Here is a 15,260-nt window from a genome sequence, read left to right on the forward strand (position 1 = left end):
TTGGAAAAGGTACAAAAGAGCGCGCCGATCGGCACGACAACATTTAGTTTGGCCGGTTCGGTCGTTACGCAACGAAAGCACTTCGAGTCAAAGCGGAGAGAGACGGGCTGCTTTGCTTGGCTCCATTAAAACAGCGCGAGAGAATTTCTGGCTGAGCACTGCAGGGAGACGAAGTATGTGCGAGGGGCACACGCGTGCCGCCGCCACCGGCGGAAGAGGAGTTGCAGGAGGTGCAGGAGGTGCAGGAGGTGTCACTCACTCTCTCGCCGGGAGGACCGTTAGGACCAGCTGCTCCGGGTTCTCCACGTGCTCCCCTCTTGCCTTCCTCTCCCGCCTGGCCAGGAGGTCCTTGGAGACCGGCTGGTCCCTGCACAAGTCATCGGAGGGAGACGGCGAGGAATCAATCCCATTGTTGACTCTCATAAAAAAAAATTTTATTCCAAACAGTGGCGATGAATTCGTTTCGTCCGCAATATCCATCTTGAAGGAACGTACGTGCAAAATGTTCCTAAGTGCTCATAGCAGTGAATTGTCAGGGTTACAGTTAAAATATTCAAGTAACTTCAGGAGATTGAAAGGAATCAAGCCGTTGTTCATCCCAATTATTACATTTTAAAAAAGGACAGGCGATGCATCAGCTCATCCACAATATCCCATACAAAACTTAAGATCAAAAGGTTCTAAATTGTCAAGTACTCGCACAAGTTGATTATCAATGGTGGTTGCGATTGCTTGTGCGTGGTGTATCACGCTACTGCTTGATTTGCCGAACACGCATCCTTGGCTTTGCGTATGGATTATTATAATTTCTTAATGTTCCCTGGATACGCTGTTCATGTTTATATGCTTGCCCCATAGAGCAGCATCCTGTGGTGGTTGGTGTAATGTTGATACTGTATATAAAACCAAGATGATAACTTATTATTATAATATTATTCAATGGTAATGTGGAGTTTAGCAGGACGTAGACACTTACAATCTCTCCCTTGGGTCCAGCCTCACCCTTGAAACCATGAGCACCTGGTTCACCCTACGAAATGAAGAATGAGACATAAAATGTTAGTATCACTTAAAAAAAACATCACATGCACTGAATGCAATGCACCATACAGTGGCACTCTATGCCTATCTTGGCACAATAAGCCAGACCGGATATATCATGTTCATAGAAACAAGATAAATGCATGGGATGAAGAACAAAAACCATGGAAATATATCCATGTAGATATTAAATTTGATATTTTAATTTCAGTCACCCGGAAACTATCTCAGCATTCAGCACATCACACCCGGTATACCCCTCGCTGTGGCTATCGCTATTTTCACATGCCTACTCTATACCCTTTGGTTCTTTCGGTAAAGTCACGTAGGTATAAAATAAAATAGATAAAATCACGACGTTTCGATTGCAACACAAGCAATCATCATCAGGTGGGAAAACCACAGTAATATTTTGTTTTGCTGAAGTGGGAGAGAGAGTTGCCATGGTAAGAGGTTATATAGGTAAGTGTGGACATATTTGACCAGCAAATATGTCCACACTTGGTGGCACACCACATCCAGTATACGTCTCATTGCTGGCTGTGGTTACTAATCACGTGCCGACTGTAGCCTATCTGCGAGCTGCAAAACGTTCGGTGAGAAATTCTAAGTCCTGGGAGCTACCCACCTGTTGACCTTTAGGCCCAGATGGTCCAGTCGCCCCCTGTGGGCCTGGAGCGCCACGTGGTCCTGGGAAACCTGGTGCACCAGCAATACCAGGAGCACCCTGCACACACGCACCAATGCACAAACACACACGCACGAAAGAGGTCAGGTCAGGTGCATGTGGGCGCTGTGCACGCATACCGAGATGTCGGCTCCAGCGCTCGGAGTGATGGTGAGCTTTTGGCTCGCACACAGTCCATGAATCAACCTCGTGCACATCTCTCCTGACGCACAGTTAGTATGATCACGTGGCTACACCGTCAGTGTTGGCACTGCGACCAAGTGATGCTGTAGGTGTCCTCGTGAATGCAATGTCATTAGAATTATATGAATGTTATCTTTGGGCATGTAGCAAATCCCCTCCCCAAGTGGACTGATCAGTTGCCATGAGTCCGGGGTCATGATTTGATTTCTAGAATGGATGATTGTTATTTTTTTTGTCGTCTCATTTCACGCCATATTGTGTTGCGTTGTATTGTTCTGCCTCGACCTTTAGAGTTTCGTCGAGATCACATTTGTCTGAATGAAACATTTTTCACTTATAATTTGCTTAAAATCGCCATAGATGGTAAATGATTGATTCTGACCTGTGCGATTTGATGCGTGATTCGTTAGTGAAAATATTTATTTTAATCAATCAACCGATGCGTTGTCAAATATGCCTAAATGTCATTACCGTTGCTACCGGTGCACTGATCTAATTTTTTGCCACCGTCATGATAACTGTCATCAGCTGTCTTTCACCCGGGTTGGTTGGCATCGCAGTGAGGAGGTAGCTTTCAGTAGCTCAAGGCCAAAAGTATACCTAACAGTAAAGTTCGCTGTGTCATGTTATGTTTGAATGCGCGCAATAAAGGTTAGGAATCTTCACGTAGATCAACGAAGCAGGATACTTACAGATGATCCTTTGGAGCCTGGGAGACCATCAGTACCAGGGTTTCCCTGTTCAAGACAAAGACACAAAGGGCATGTTAACAGTGCCGATTTGACCAATTCACCTGGAAATTCACCTGATCCCATCAGATCTGGGAAGCTAAGAAGGTTCGTGCCTGGATATCGCTTGGATGGCGTGCACATTATAGGCTGCTGCAGGGCTCTGTGGAAGGTAACGGAGGGCGGTGCAGCAAAACATGCCGTTGTACTGTACTTCTAAGCTCCCGCATCTATGTCGCCTGCTTTCACCAACCCGCACTGACCAGTGTGGTGAAGTATGGTCAAATAACCCCACAACGGGCATGAGAAGGCCATCATCTTCCAGCAGTGGATTGACATTGCTGGCAGAAGTGCGAACACAGTGGTTCATTGCACTGTGATATACGAATCCACGAACCTGAGTTAAATTCCCTGCCACGGCTAACATCATTGGATGGGCTGGATTCTACATTTGTTATGTCCCGAACCAAACAATGAGCACAGCACTGGGTCTAATAATATCGCTCCAATATGACAAGAACATTACACGTTAATCCCTTTTAACTTCCTTAAAAAGAGATCGTTTGTTTTATTCCATCTTTTTTGTTGCAGTTTTATCTAAATCCAACGCACATTTGGGAACTTTAAAAGGATTTTCATTAAGCCAGTGGGTGCTTTTGGTCTTTCCCCCACCCCCCTCTCCTAAGAAAGATGGACATTCCATCTCTTATGAAACGCACTCTCTTCTGATATTAGGAAATCTAGATTGAAAACTCATTCCTTCAGAACCTTTCTGTTTAATCCCCCCACCCCCACCGCACACTCCGATTAGCGCGGTCGGCTGCGTGCGGTGCGAAAGAAGCTCAACGTACATGCACGCACGGGCACATCCATACGTTCTGTGGGAGACTGTGATCACGGGCAGATGGATCGACTCACGGGAGCTCCGCTGGGTCCGGAAGAGCCGGGGGCGCCTCCTTCTCCTCGGGCACCTTGTGCTCCTTCGGGTCCTCTTGCTCCAGTGGGGCCTGCCTCTCCCTGTGCGACACGAACACACACGAGAGCGGTATTCCCCTCGTTGTTCGCCGCGAGAGATACGTTCCCGAGATGCTCGTGAATCGAGCATTTTCGCGGGGGTAATGGTGTTGGCCTACGAGTGTCGTACGCACAACGTCTGCAGATGCTTCTAGAAAGCTTGGAGAAGTTCTCTCTCTCTCTCGTCTCTCTTTATCTCATCACTTTGTCTCTCATCACTTTATCTCGTCGCTTTCTTTCTCTCTCTCTCTCTCTCTTTCGACGCAGTCATGTCGGGTTCCAGATGCCAAAATCGCGGATAGCAAGTTCGTGTACAACGAGGGAATACTGAACACACACACACAAACACACACACACGGAAGGGTGACCAGCATAAACAGGTTGCCAGATGTCCGGAGAGCCAAGAGGACCGAGTTGGCAACCGAGATCCTCGATTTTTTAAATCCACTTTTCAGAAATTATTCTTTTCAAGGTGGCTGGTCAGCTCAGACGTCAGAGTGCGGAGCCAACAGCACTGAAATTCTGAGATCGAATTGTGGGTTCTGAAGTTATCGAATTTCTGATCACTGATGACTACCAAAACAAAAAAGAATATCTAAGAAGTAAATTCCAATTTTTGCAAGTTATTTTGGATTCATTTTAGCCCGACTAAAATATAGGTTGACTTTCATGCGACAACCTTGTATCAGAATGTGTGGAGGGAGCATCTTTTTGGCAGCCACTATTTGACACACAGGGATCACTGCTCTGCCAGATTCCCAAGCAGATTGTTTCTCTCGTAGCATGCAGCCAGTAGCATAGTTTGAATAAATTAAGAATAATTAAAACATCATAAAAAAGGGATTAGCCAGAGGGCCCACAACAACAACACTGCCACCACCACCATCACCCCCCCCCTCCCCACTTAAACACAAAGTGAAGTAGGGTCACACACACTCATTCACATGCCTCATTCCACCCAAAAATCCTTCTTATCTGCTTGGCTGCATGCCTGTGTGACCAGCTGCAGGTTCCTGCATGTGCCCATCTGCTTTCTCTCCACAAGGCTTCCGCTCTGCTCACACGAGGTCTTTGCTCCACACTCTGCCCCCTAACGGTGGAATATTGGCAGACGTGGCCCGCGCTAACCATCCCACGTGAACCAAAAATTCAATTAACGTAGTCCCAAAAGCAGAGTGAGCTGCCAGTCTTCACTTCACACGATGGAAACGCAGCGATTTCTGAAACTACAATAAGTATTATTTAGCCATTAACACGCTAATGTGTCCAGGCAAAAGACCTCGAGACAGCAGTGCATGCCCGCAGATCTGAAGCATTGCACACTGCTTCTGTAACAACGTCTTGCTGCCATCCAAATTGCCTAAGGCCAGGGTGTCAGGGTTGCCATCTATCCTAGGTGTCCAGGAAGAGGTGGCAAATTTTTTATGAATTAAAAATATTTTACTTATTTTGGTCTTTTGCGGAACACAGACATTTCTGCGTCGACATGCTGAGTCACACTTCACGTATAAAAGGGTACTGATGCCACATTTTAATTCAACGTTTGGTGAAATCTCTATCGGTTACACGTATGTCTCCCTCCTGCCCATGACATGCCCTGGTTATTCTGGAGTGGCATCCCCAGAAGAGGGTGATATTCCAAAGTAGTTCCGAGCTGCTACGACCAGCACCCATGCTGCGCTCGAGAAATAAGGTAGGGCGCTTGGAGGTTTATTTAAGTAATGTCTTTCCCCCATCAAATGTCCCGTGAAAAGAGATATTTATTTTGCTAATAGTTTTTTTCGTTTTGAGGCTGAGTGGGACTGAACAAGCAAACCCTGTAAGGGGAATCTCTGCCTTCCAAGCACTCCCTTCTCTCTGTCTCTCTCTCTTTTCACACACACACACACAATCCAGTTCTTCTCATTAGCAGGGATTAACATTCCTGGCCAATCCAGGAAATATCAACCTCGTCCTCCTGAATGAACAGCTTGTGTGTACACGAGACAACAAGGATGGAGTGAAATTGGCAAGCAATGTTGTTTTTTTACTTTGTAACCAGTCTATTGGCTTTGCTTTTCACGTGAGGCAAGTAACTTGGCCCACCGATGGAACAGGCCTTGTATATTTGTAAGTGTTTTATTTATTTATTGTGAGTAAAACCAATTAACCTCTGGGATGTAATATTTAGTCTTGGACATATTTAAGCGATATTCCAGCAATGCAGCTCTCAAAGACCATCATAATTTACATTAGTCACTCAACCACGGTCACATAGATGTATTAGATGATGACGAACAAAACTATGGATTGCTATATATTGCGGTGAGTTCAAACTGCCATTAAATAAATGTTTATGGGCAAATAATGTGTTATGTGCCGAGCACAAAGAAACCAGATGATATTCGATCAATTGTGGGTTATCAGGCAATTACATGTCGAGTGAAAACTATCGGGAGAAAAAAAAGTTTCGTTTATAATTGTAACACACTGCCTGTTAATGGGTCTTTAAAAGAACGCTATGGCCGTAATGGCCAATACTAATTTAAACAAACGACAGATACATGCCACCTACACGCATTACATTGGAGAGTGGTCAATTCGTACCTCCGACTAGCACAGTTGGCTACGTACTGTGCGAAAGAAGTTCAACACACATGCACATTGGCCTGAAAGTGACACTATAACCCGGCAAAACCCAGCGAGAGCATATCGGGGAGGAACAGGTCGAATTCCTTTTCAACTACAGAAACTCTACAGCTGTGGTTCATCTCCCATGGCACCTGATATGAATACTTTACAGAAGGGGCTTTAATGTTGACAAATAGGTAGACGGACTACCGTCAACTGGAATATAGTCGGTTCCACTTGAAGTTCAAATATAAATCTTCCAGAACCTGAGCCCGATCTCATCAACTTCGAGAGCTAAGCAGGGTTGAGTCTGGTTAGTACTGGAATGGAAGACTGCTTGAGGTAACCTGGTGTTGTAGTCTTGTGCTGAGAGGGGGCAGCGCAGCCATGGGTTATTTAATCAATCTGTGTGTAACGTGTAGTGTCATCTCCTCGTATATAATGGTATTCTCTGAGAACTTTGGTTTCCAATCACATTCCAAGCACCCATTAATGGAATTGGCCAAACATCCCAATGCAGAACTCTCCTGACTAAAGAGTCTTGAGACTCTGAGACTTGAGTGGATAAATTAAATACATTATTATTTATTCTAGATTTGAAGCTTTCGTGACTGCAAGGATTCATATTCTTAGGTTTTTTCGGTAAAGTCACGTAGGTAAAAAAATTAAATTTATAAAAGTAAAATAAAAATAAAAATCACGACGTTTCGGAGGCAACACAAGCTTCCGTCTCCAGGTGGAACCGTCACAGCACGATATCTGTATCAAGTGATAATAAAAATAAAACATAATAAAATAATTATCACGACGTTTCGGCCACAACGCAAGCAGTTCTTCAACTGAGGACGGCTGCTTGCGTTGTGGCCGAAACGTCGTGAGAATTGTATTTTATTATGTTTTATTTTTATTATTGTATTATTTCCCTTCTACGTGACTTTACCGAAAGAACCAAGAAGAAGGTTCAATTGAGGTTTTTTTTTTTTATCGGCGTGCGATGCCTAAGTGTGGTTCACGGCGTGCTACTTGATTTGCTCCGAACCAGCTTGACTTTGGTGCCCTACTTAAGAGCCTTAGCATGCACTTCCTGTCGGCATAGGCATTCATTTCCCATAGATTAATTCAGCGGATGAAATCTCAGCATCTGAATAAGATGATTGATGGCTTGGTGAGGCCTTCATCTAGCGGTCGATTTCCCTTGGCTCCCGATAATTTTGAATTTAATATATTACATTCTATTACAATAGTATATATACGTGTGTTAATTGGTCATTCGCTTTGCAAAAATCTAAAGTTTATACTGAAATTGCAGTCCAGTAATAATGACCATCGCTGTACTCTGAATTCTTCTCAAATTAGTACAAATTTACGTAACATATTAATACATATACCATAACAGAGTATCAACTCGTTATATTTTGCTCATACTGTATACATTACTGCATCGCGTGATTGCTAACTGCTAGAACAGATATTAATCTACCATTGGATTGGCCATGGCTAATGATAACTGTATAGATGGTAATAATAATAATTATGTTTAGTCATATACTGCGAAAATGTCATTACTACCACGCTGCAAATCTTTGTTAAACATGAGCTTTATATTACCATCATTTACTCAACTGCCAATCAAACAAATGTGCGTTGGAATGCTCATGCATAGCTTGTCACATCACGAACTGCCAGGCTATGATTTGCATAATGAGATAACTGACTCCTGGGTTATGGTGCTTTAAGGGGTCAGGTTATTATCAAGCACAATGAATCATTTTTAATATATTAATAAATCACTTTAACACACACACACACGTACATATTATAAATACCCTAATTTTATCTGGCAGTCGAGATAACGACGCTGTAGTTCATCACCGTAATGCTGATTAGAGGAATGTGGCTTCCTCTGGATATGCCAAAGCATCAGAGGGGAATGTGCCTCCTGGACGAGGCTCTCGGAGAAAATATATTGGGGAAAAGGCCAAGAATTAAAAAGGTGCCATTCGTTGACCTAAAGAAACGGCGACCTTGTGAAGAAACAAAGAGGCTAGCACAAGATCGTACAGACTGGACAGAACCTTGAATCAAGAACCTGCACATAGGCAGAACATTCTAGAAGACGATGCGATGCTAGTCATTGTAGATTGTTTCCCAGTTTGTAAATGCAGACAATTCCACTATTAGGAGGCATCACAATTTCCCTGAAAGCCAATTGACTTGAAATTAGACAGGTCACATTGGCACGATAATCCGTCAGAGTCGGGTCACCCGCACTCAGGTGACAGCCTAAACGCTGCTCCAATACTGAAAATTCCACTCCAGTAAACCCTCGTTACTCAAGGCAATGGGAGGTAGGGCTATCCCAGATTATATAAAAATTCAGATAATGCAAAACATGTAGGTCTGTACAATGGTGGGGGGAACGTAGAAATGTTTAATCACTTTTTTATGTCTTCCGAAAGTAACGTGTACACTAAGTCACTGACCCGCGACGAGCTAAGAGCAGCCAGTAATTAAAAGAGGACACCGGTAATGATAATGGGGTCCCCCCCCCCACACCCACAAGCGTGAGTGATATCCGCAATCAGGAAAAATCCACCCACAGATAATCAAGAGTCAGCTGCATTAATGTGACAAGTGCAGGGTGCCCATCTGGTCCCACAAGGAGTGGGTCTTCGGGGGCTCGGATGACTCACCTTCGTTCCGGGAGCACCTGGGAAGCCAGGAGATCCAGCGGGTCCAGTTGGGCCCTGCAGACAGCAAGCAGAAATGTAGAATCGATGTGGCGAGATGCGCAGCAAACGACACACGTAACTTTCCATCGATACAAAGCTTACTGCGACATCGGCGCATGGTGTACGTGTCTCGATCTGTGAAGCTGACGAAATGTCAACTCGTTCATAAATTAATTATGCCCTATAAGAGGAAACAAAATCGGCTGGGTGACGTTTCAGGAAATAGACCTTCTCTCTGGAATACTAGGGAAGTGTTGTTATTTACCGACGTGTGCTGAGTTTTGGTTATTTTCACTGATGCACCACTTCCCAATGCACCACAACGCATATTTATTGTTTCAGGCTGAAGGTGACGATACATTTCCATGGTCACGGCGTGTGTGATAAACGCGTCGCCGCGAACCGGCCGTGAGCAGAAATTGTTTCGCGCGATTGTGCGCGACGTTTCGATTTGTTTGAGAATGTCATACTCACAGGGGGGCCAGCAGCTCCGGCTTGACCATCAGATCCACGAGCGCCCTGCAACAAGTCGTCACAAGGAAATGATCAACCACAAAGCCAGCGCGCCGAGCTCACTGCGGCCCCATCAATGCCGGTCGCATTTGTCGTAGGACCACGAGCGACGAGGACGGCATTGGGGAGGCCTGCATTTGTCGAGCAGTGGAGAGAAAACTGCCTTTTGGTGTCATCTGGTCTAACCCATGTGAGACTAGGCTCTAAGGAAAGCTGTCTCGGGTGTGGACCAATCAACTTCAAGGACAGTGCATACATTATCAGAGTTATGTCTTTTGTTTGTATTATGACTGCAGGTATTGTGGTCTATGCAAACATGACTCCTTGTAAAAAGGTGTCAGTTTTGTTGCCAGATAGAAGGGTAAAACACCAATTATCATATTTTTACTGGTAAATGAGGTTCCCATAGTGTAGATGCTTGCCCCGAGCTCTCATACTCTGATGGTGCATTGTCTTTGAGTTGTGCGCCTTTTGGCGTCATCTGGTCCAACCCATGTGAGACTAGGCTCTAAGGAAAGCTGTCTCGGGTGTGGACCAATCAACTTCAAGGACAGTGCATACATTATCAGAGTTATGTCTTTTGTTTGTATTATGACTGCAGGTATTGCGGTCTATGCAAACATGACTCCTTGTTAAAAGGTGTCAGTTTTGTTGCCAGATAGAAGTGTAAAAAAACAATTATGCTGACGATTTGTTAAGAGAACTAAACGCACGCGCGCCGATGGTGCTGCTGTAGTGGCTAGGGTGCTAACGGAGGTGACGTTGAACGCGAATTGACTGCATTGGCAACTGTGCCCATTCGTCTTGCAGGCCGGTGCCACACCGTACAGCTTGTGCCGCGTAGGGACAGTTGCCACTCGGGGTCCCCTTGTCTGGACTGCAGCAGGGCATTGGACTGGCTTGAGCTGAGTTTGACAAGGTATTTAAGTGCAACGTGTTCGTGTGACTGCGGTTCTGTACACGCGGTCTAAAGACTGTCGTGAAACGGATATGATTGTAATTCGCGTCTCCAAGGACTCTTTACTGATGCGGTTCTCTGGAAGACTTCTCAGGTTTTGATCGCCGCTTTCATCTGGCTCCGGTCGTGCCAGCGAGCCGGAAAATATTTCCGTACCACCTCCAGTATAGTCATTTCGCAATGACTGTGGCTGAGATGGCATCTCAGCTGCTTTAAGTCGCGAAGGCACTTGAGCTCCCTACGCATGCGAATCCCTATTCGTGTGGCTGTGCGCAGAGGTTATCCGAACAAGGTGACAGGAGTCCTGCAATGAGGACAACCGCTGCTGCTCGTGAGATGACGGTGGGTGGCGCGTGCGGGCGGTTGGGCTCAACTCACGGCAGGTCCAGCGGGTCCTGGGCGGCCCCTCTCGCCGGGCAGACCACGGGGACCCTGCAAGAGGAGACACGCAAAGCAGCACGTGGGTGAGTGTCCGTGAGCTTTACAGGTGAAGCTGTAACAACAACGCTGCGACTAGTGGCGGCCTGTTTCTAGGGGCTTGTGGGGCCGGACCCTACTCATGATACCCCCACTAACTATACTTACCTGCACATGAAATAAATATATTTCACCTAGAATTAGCACGGTTGGCTGCATACGGTGCGAAAAAAGTTCAGCGTACATATTATAAGCCTCACACACTCACCCCCTCCCCTTCTGTTGGACATCCGTGCTCCACGAATATATTGAGCCATTGGCTCCAACACGTGGGAAATCGGTGCCACTGTCATCTATTGTTGTCTTGAATGTATTCTGAATAGATTCAACATTCTAACGATTTGTTATGAAACAGTTTTTACAATACAATGTGAGTTTGCAAAGCATTTCAGTTCAACATGGAGCATCTTGTGTCTCCCCCCCCCCCTCATCATAAATTCGACGATTCTGCTCGATTGTGTCTCGTGATTTTATTCGACAACGTATTCTCTGCTGTTTCTCGATATACTGCGTATCGTTTACGCAATTTAGTTCATCCCGTTCGCCGAAATGTAACCTTGGCACAACACGTGCATGTAATTTGTATAAAGTGCAAATGACCGATAGAAACGAAAGTGTATTGACACAGCTGACTGTGATGGGAGCAACCTGGACAAAACGTATGATGTTTGGTGAAGTGGAAGGAAAATGGAACAGATGTGGTCTCGAGACTATATCGGACGTAGGTTTGTTTGTTTAAACGTGACCTGGGGGACCCTATGAAGCCATCGCTATAGCAGCGACGGCGAACATTGCAAGGAGTGCAGCGGTGTCCAGCACAGAGGTCGGGAACACTCGTTAACGAGTGAGAATGACGAGGAGAGAGAGAGAGAGGCAGAGACAGAGGGTGACATTGAATACCCACCATGGGCCCAGGTGCTCCATTCTCTCCCGCAGCTCCATTCTCGCCCTGCAACAGACGCGCTCAGATCAGCCCGGCGCTCAAACTGCTTTAGACAATCGAGCGATTGTTAAACACGCGCGAGCGGCATCGATCTTTTTAAAAAATATATACATAAAATCGCCATTGTTATTGTAAGCATCGTCCTGAAATGCGACTCGTTTGCACACCTTGGCTCCAGCAGCTCCATCCTCACCCCTGGCTCCGTTCAACCCAGGGTAACCCTGCAACGATAAGCAGGAGAATCGTCAGCGTTGCCGTCGTTAGTCAGTGCCAATCAAGGCAACTTGAACGGCGGCACCAAAGCGACGAATCGACTCGCAAAACCAAACGCTGCTGAATGGCTAGAGGATAACCTAGGCGTAGATTTTCGCACGTTTGTTGCTGTTCCAAAACGACCGGTTGCTTGTCTCTGCATGATGCCGCACGGCAGTAGAGGAAGATTTGTACGTGTGGTATTCGCAGCATTTATTACACCACAAAGGCTATACCAGGAGCGCGCTAAAACACGCGAAGAAATGCACACGATTTACTGCAAGGCATCGCACCGTTTAGGTAATGAAGCCACTTACTAACGAATTAGTTAATGAGTGCAATTTTGCGGAATGTATCGGATATTATTACGATGTGACTTATTTAGGTAAAATAAGATTAATTTCACATGTTATTCGCCTAAACTGAAATCACAGTTTAATGTCGAATTAAAGAGCAAGCCGATATCAGTTTTCACAGATATACATTACTTGGCGTTCATTGACTGTCAGTGGATTGCACAAATTTTCTTTTAATAGTGCAAACCATTAAACTGTAAGCTGCATACACATATGTGTGGGTATTATTGACGTTCACGTAGAACATTTCACTTGACACAATTATTAGATCTGTACGCAACAGGTTTGAATGCATTTCTAAATTTGCTGAGATTATCGCACGAACTGGGACAATGTGGACTGTCAGCCTTATCAGCTTTCTAAACACCTCCACAGACTTCATGGCTAGACCTGAACGTGCCATTTATTGGAACCCTTTCATATTTTGCAGGCTATGCACGTGCACATTGCGTGTGATATGTCAATTCACGTTGGTGTCCTAACTTACTCGGTGACCCTTGACACCTGGAAGACCGGGCGTCCCGGGGAAACCTCTTGCACCCTGGGTAAGCAAGAGAGACAGAGAGTGAGAACAAGAGACAGGGATGATGACACGGTCAGTTAACTAAACAATGGAGCAGGGAAGAACGTGATTCAGAACGAGTGCAGCCAAATGAAAAACACGAAGCTCTTTGCGACGCGGTGATGATGATGATGATAATGGGCGATGAGGTGTGGCCGCTGGGATTGCCACCTCCGCAGTGGAATAATAAAATCGGATCATATCCCGAAGTTTTAGCAAACCACTGGAGCTATGCACTTTTAAATCTAGATTGAAAACGAATTTCTTTAGAACTGCTTTTTGTGTTTAGTTTGTTATCCTTCCCCCACACCTGTGATTATCACGGTTTCCTACGTCCGGTGCGAAAGAAGTTCAACATACATACAGACGTCACGGAGAGAAAAATATCTTCTAGATTTGAAGCTTTCGTGACTGCAAGGATTCATACTCTTAGTTCTTTCGGTGAAGTCACGTTTTATTTTTATTAATTTTTATTTCATTTTTTACCTACGTGACTTTACCAAAAGAACTAGAAAAATATCTCGCAATACCGAAACGGGGGGAGAACTCCGCGCAAATGTCCTAAATGTACTTGTTTTTACGCATCTGACGAAAAACGAGGACATTAAACGTAGCTGCCTCACAACGAGGAGGCTCCCGGGAAATCCAGGATTGGTGGCGACCTGAGTGGCCGTGTTTAGCTGCAGAGGTCATCTTACTCACCTGTGGACCTGCGGGACCACGCTCGCCAGACTTTCCAGGTTTCCCAGCATCGCCCTGTAAGGGAGCAGCAGAAAGGCACGTGACATTAGCAGGTTTACATCACCCCCCACCACGACAACATGTCATTGTAAAAAAGAAATGTACACAAATTGTCAAAATATTCGCAAATGTATATACGGGATATATGTCTTTTTAAATACTGTATAAATACTCACATCGTCACCAGGTTTCCCAGCTGGGCCAGGTGGACCCCTTGGTCCCAGAGGGCCCTAAAAACAAGACAAAAAAAACAACTCATGTAAAGCTCACCTCTTCTCCATTCACCATCCCCTTCCTCTTCCATCCCCTCGCCCCTCCACTCTGTCCGTCCCTCCCCTGTAGCCCTTTCTTGATCTCCATGTGCCCTCTGTTGCTCTCCTTCATTCCTCAGCCCTTGCACTGTCCCTGCCATCTAGATCAGTATTTTGTTACTGCTTTTGAAACTACGTAAAACGCCTTAAGCTAAGGTGCTCTATGAATATAAAATTAGACGATATTTTCTGTAAACTAGGTATGATGCATTGTTGTTGTCAGCCTATGGCTGCCTACTGCTATACAAAGGCATCTCTTATTGTGTTCCATCCCTTTCCTGAGTTGTACAGCCATAGAGGGACTCTATGGTATGACAAAAAGAAAACCAGTCTTGTGAAATAATTAAGATAAATCCAACATTGTGGAGCATTAATTTCACTGAAAATAATTAGTGCGCAACGGTGAACTTCCTTGAGCTAATGACTGCAGCAATACGGATGCAGCTTGCTGATCGCCAGGTCTCGTGGTGGCGTAAAGCGTGGGTTTCTCCCACCTCTTCCAAGGCATCTAGCCAGCGTGGAGGAGTAGGCCAAATCACCCTCGAGAAGAGACCGTCTATAGCTTTCTCCGATCGAGGCCCTTCTCTGCTAGCAGTGGCATGAGCAAGCAATTGCAGGGTTCAACCTTTACCCGGCCAGCATCAGATACTAAATCTTCAAGGTCATATTTGTCAGGAGAACAAAAAGGCAGAGCAGAGGGTAGACCACAGTTTAAATAGAAATGAAAAATTGCATTGGTCTTTTAGTGACCTTTACAGCATTGAATACAAATTAATAGCCAATGATTAAATATTGACACTGGCTTTACTCAATTTAAGTGTTATAACGAACCTCCACCGATGTTGCTTGAAGTAACTGTGTCTTTGATTAAGGTAAGTGGTTTGTTACACCGAAGCTTTGCTCCAAAAATATCGACTCGCTGTGTTTGGCTATTTTTGAAGAAGTGTAATGTACAGATTATGTGGTGGCCTTGGTGCACAAGCACAGCAAAAAAAACTCAGCACATTTTCAACGACACTCAATATATAATGTATACAACAGATATAATCGGTGGCATTTTGACCATTTTCTTTGAAGAAGAGCCATTGCCCAGAATGTTGCCTATGTTATATATATATGTTCTTGTAAGGCAACAATGTTATTGGTGAATG

General features: G+C 45.1%; 1 protein-coding gene across 1 annotated transcript in view; it reads right to left on the reverse strand.

The window, feature by feature from the left end:
* Positions 1 to 15,260, reverse strand: part of LOC133357479 (collagen alpha-1(II) chain-like) — a 71,093-nt gene that overhangs the window by 36,346 nt on the left and 19,487 nt on the right. Inside the window, 13 exon segments of the mRNA XM_061575431.1 lie at positions 260 to 367; positions 977 to 1,030; positions 1,670 to 1,768; positions 2,605 to 2,649; positions 3,559 to 3,657; positions 8,958 to 9,011; positions 9,471 to 9,515; positions 10,846 to 10,899; positions 11,849 to 11,893; positions 12,055 to 12,108; positions 12,983 to 13,036; positions 13,760 to 13,813; positions 13,975 to 14,028. Of these exon segments, the coding sequence (XP_061431415.1) occupies positions 260 to 367; positions 977 to 1,030; positions 1,670 to 1,768; positions 2,605 to 2,649; positions 3,559 to 3,657; positions 8,958 to 9,011; positions 9,471 to 9,515; positions 10,846 to 10,899; positions 11,849 to 11,893; positions 12,055 to 12,108; positions 12,983 to 13,036; positions 13,760 to 13,813; positions 13,975 to 14,028 (819 nt within the window).

The sequence above is a fragment of the Lethenteron reissneri genome, chromosome 7 (genome assembly GCF_015708825.2).
Source record: "Lethenteron reissneri isolate LAM-NWPU_2019-01 chromosome 7, ASM1570882v1, whole genome shotgun sequence".
NCBI lineage: Eukaryota > Metazoa > Chordata > Hyperoartia > Petromyzontiformes > Petromyzontidae > Lethenteron > Lethenteron reissneri.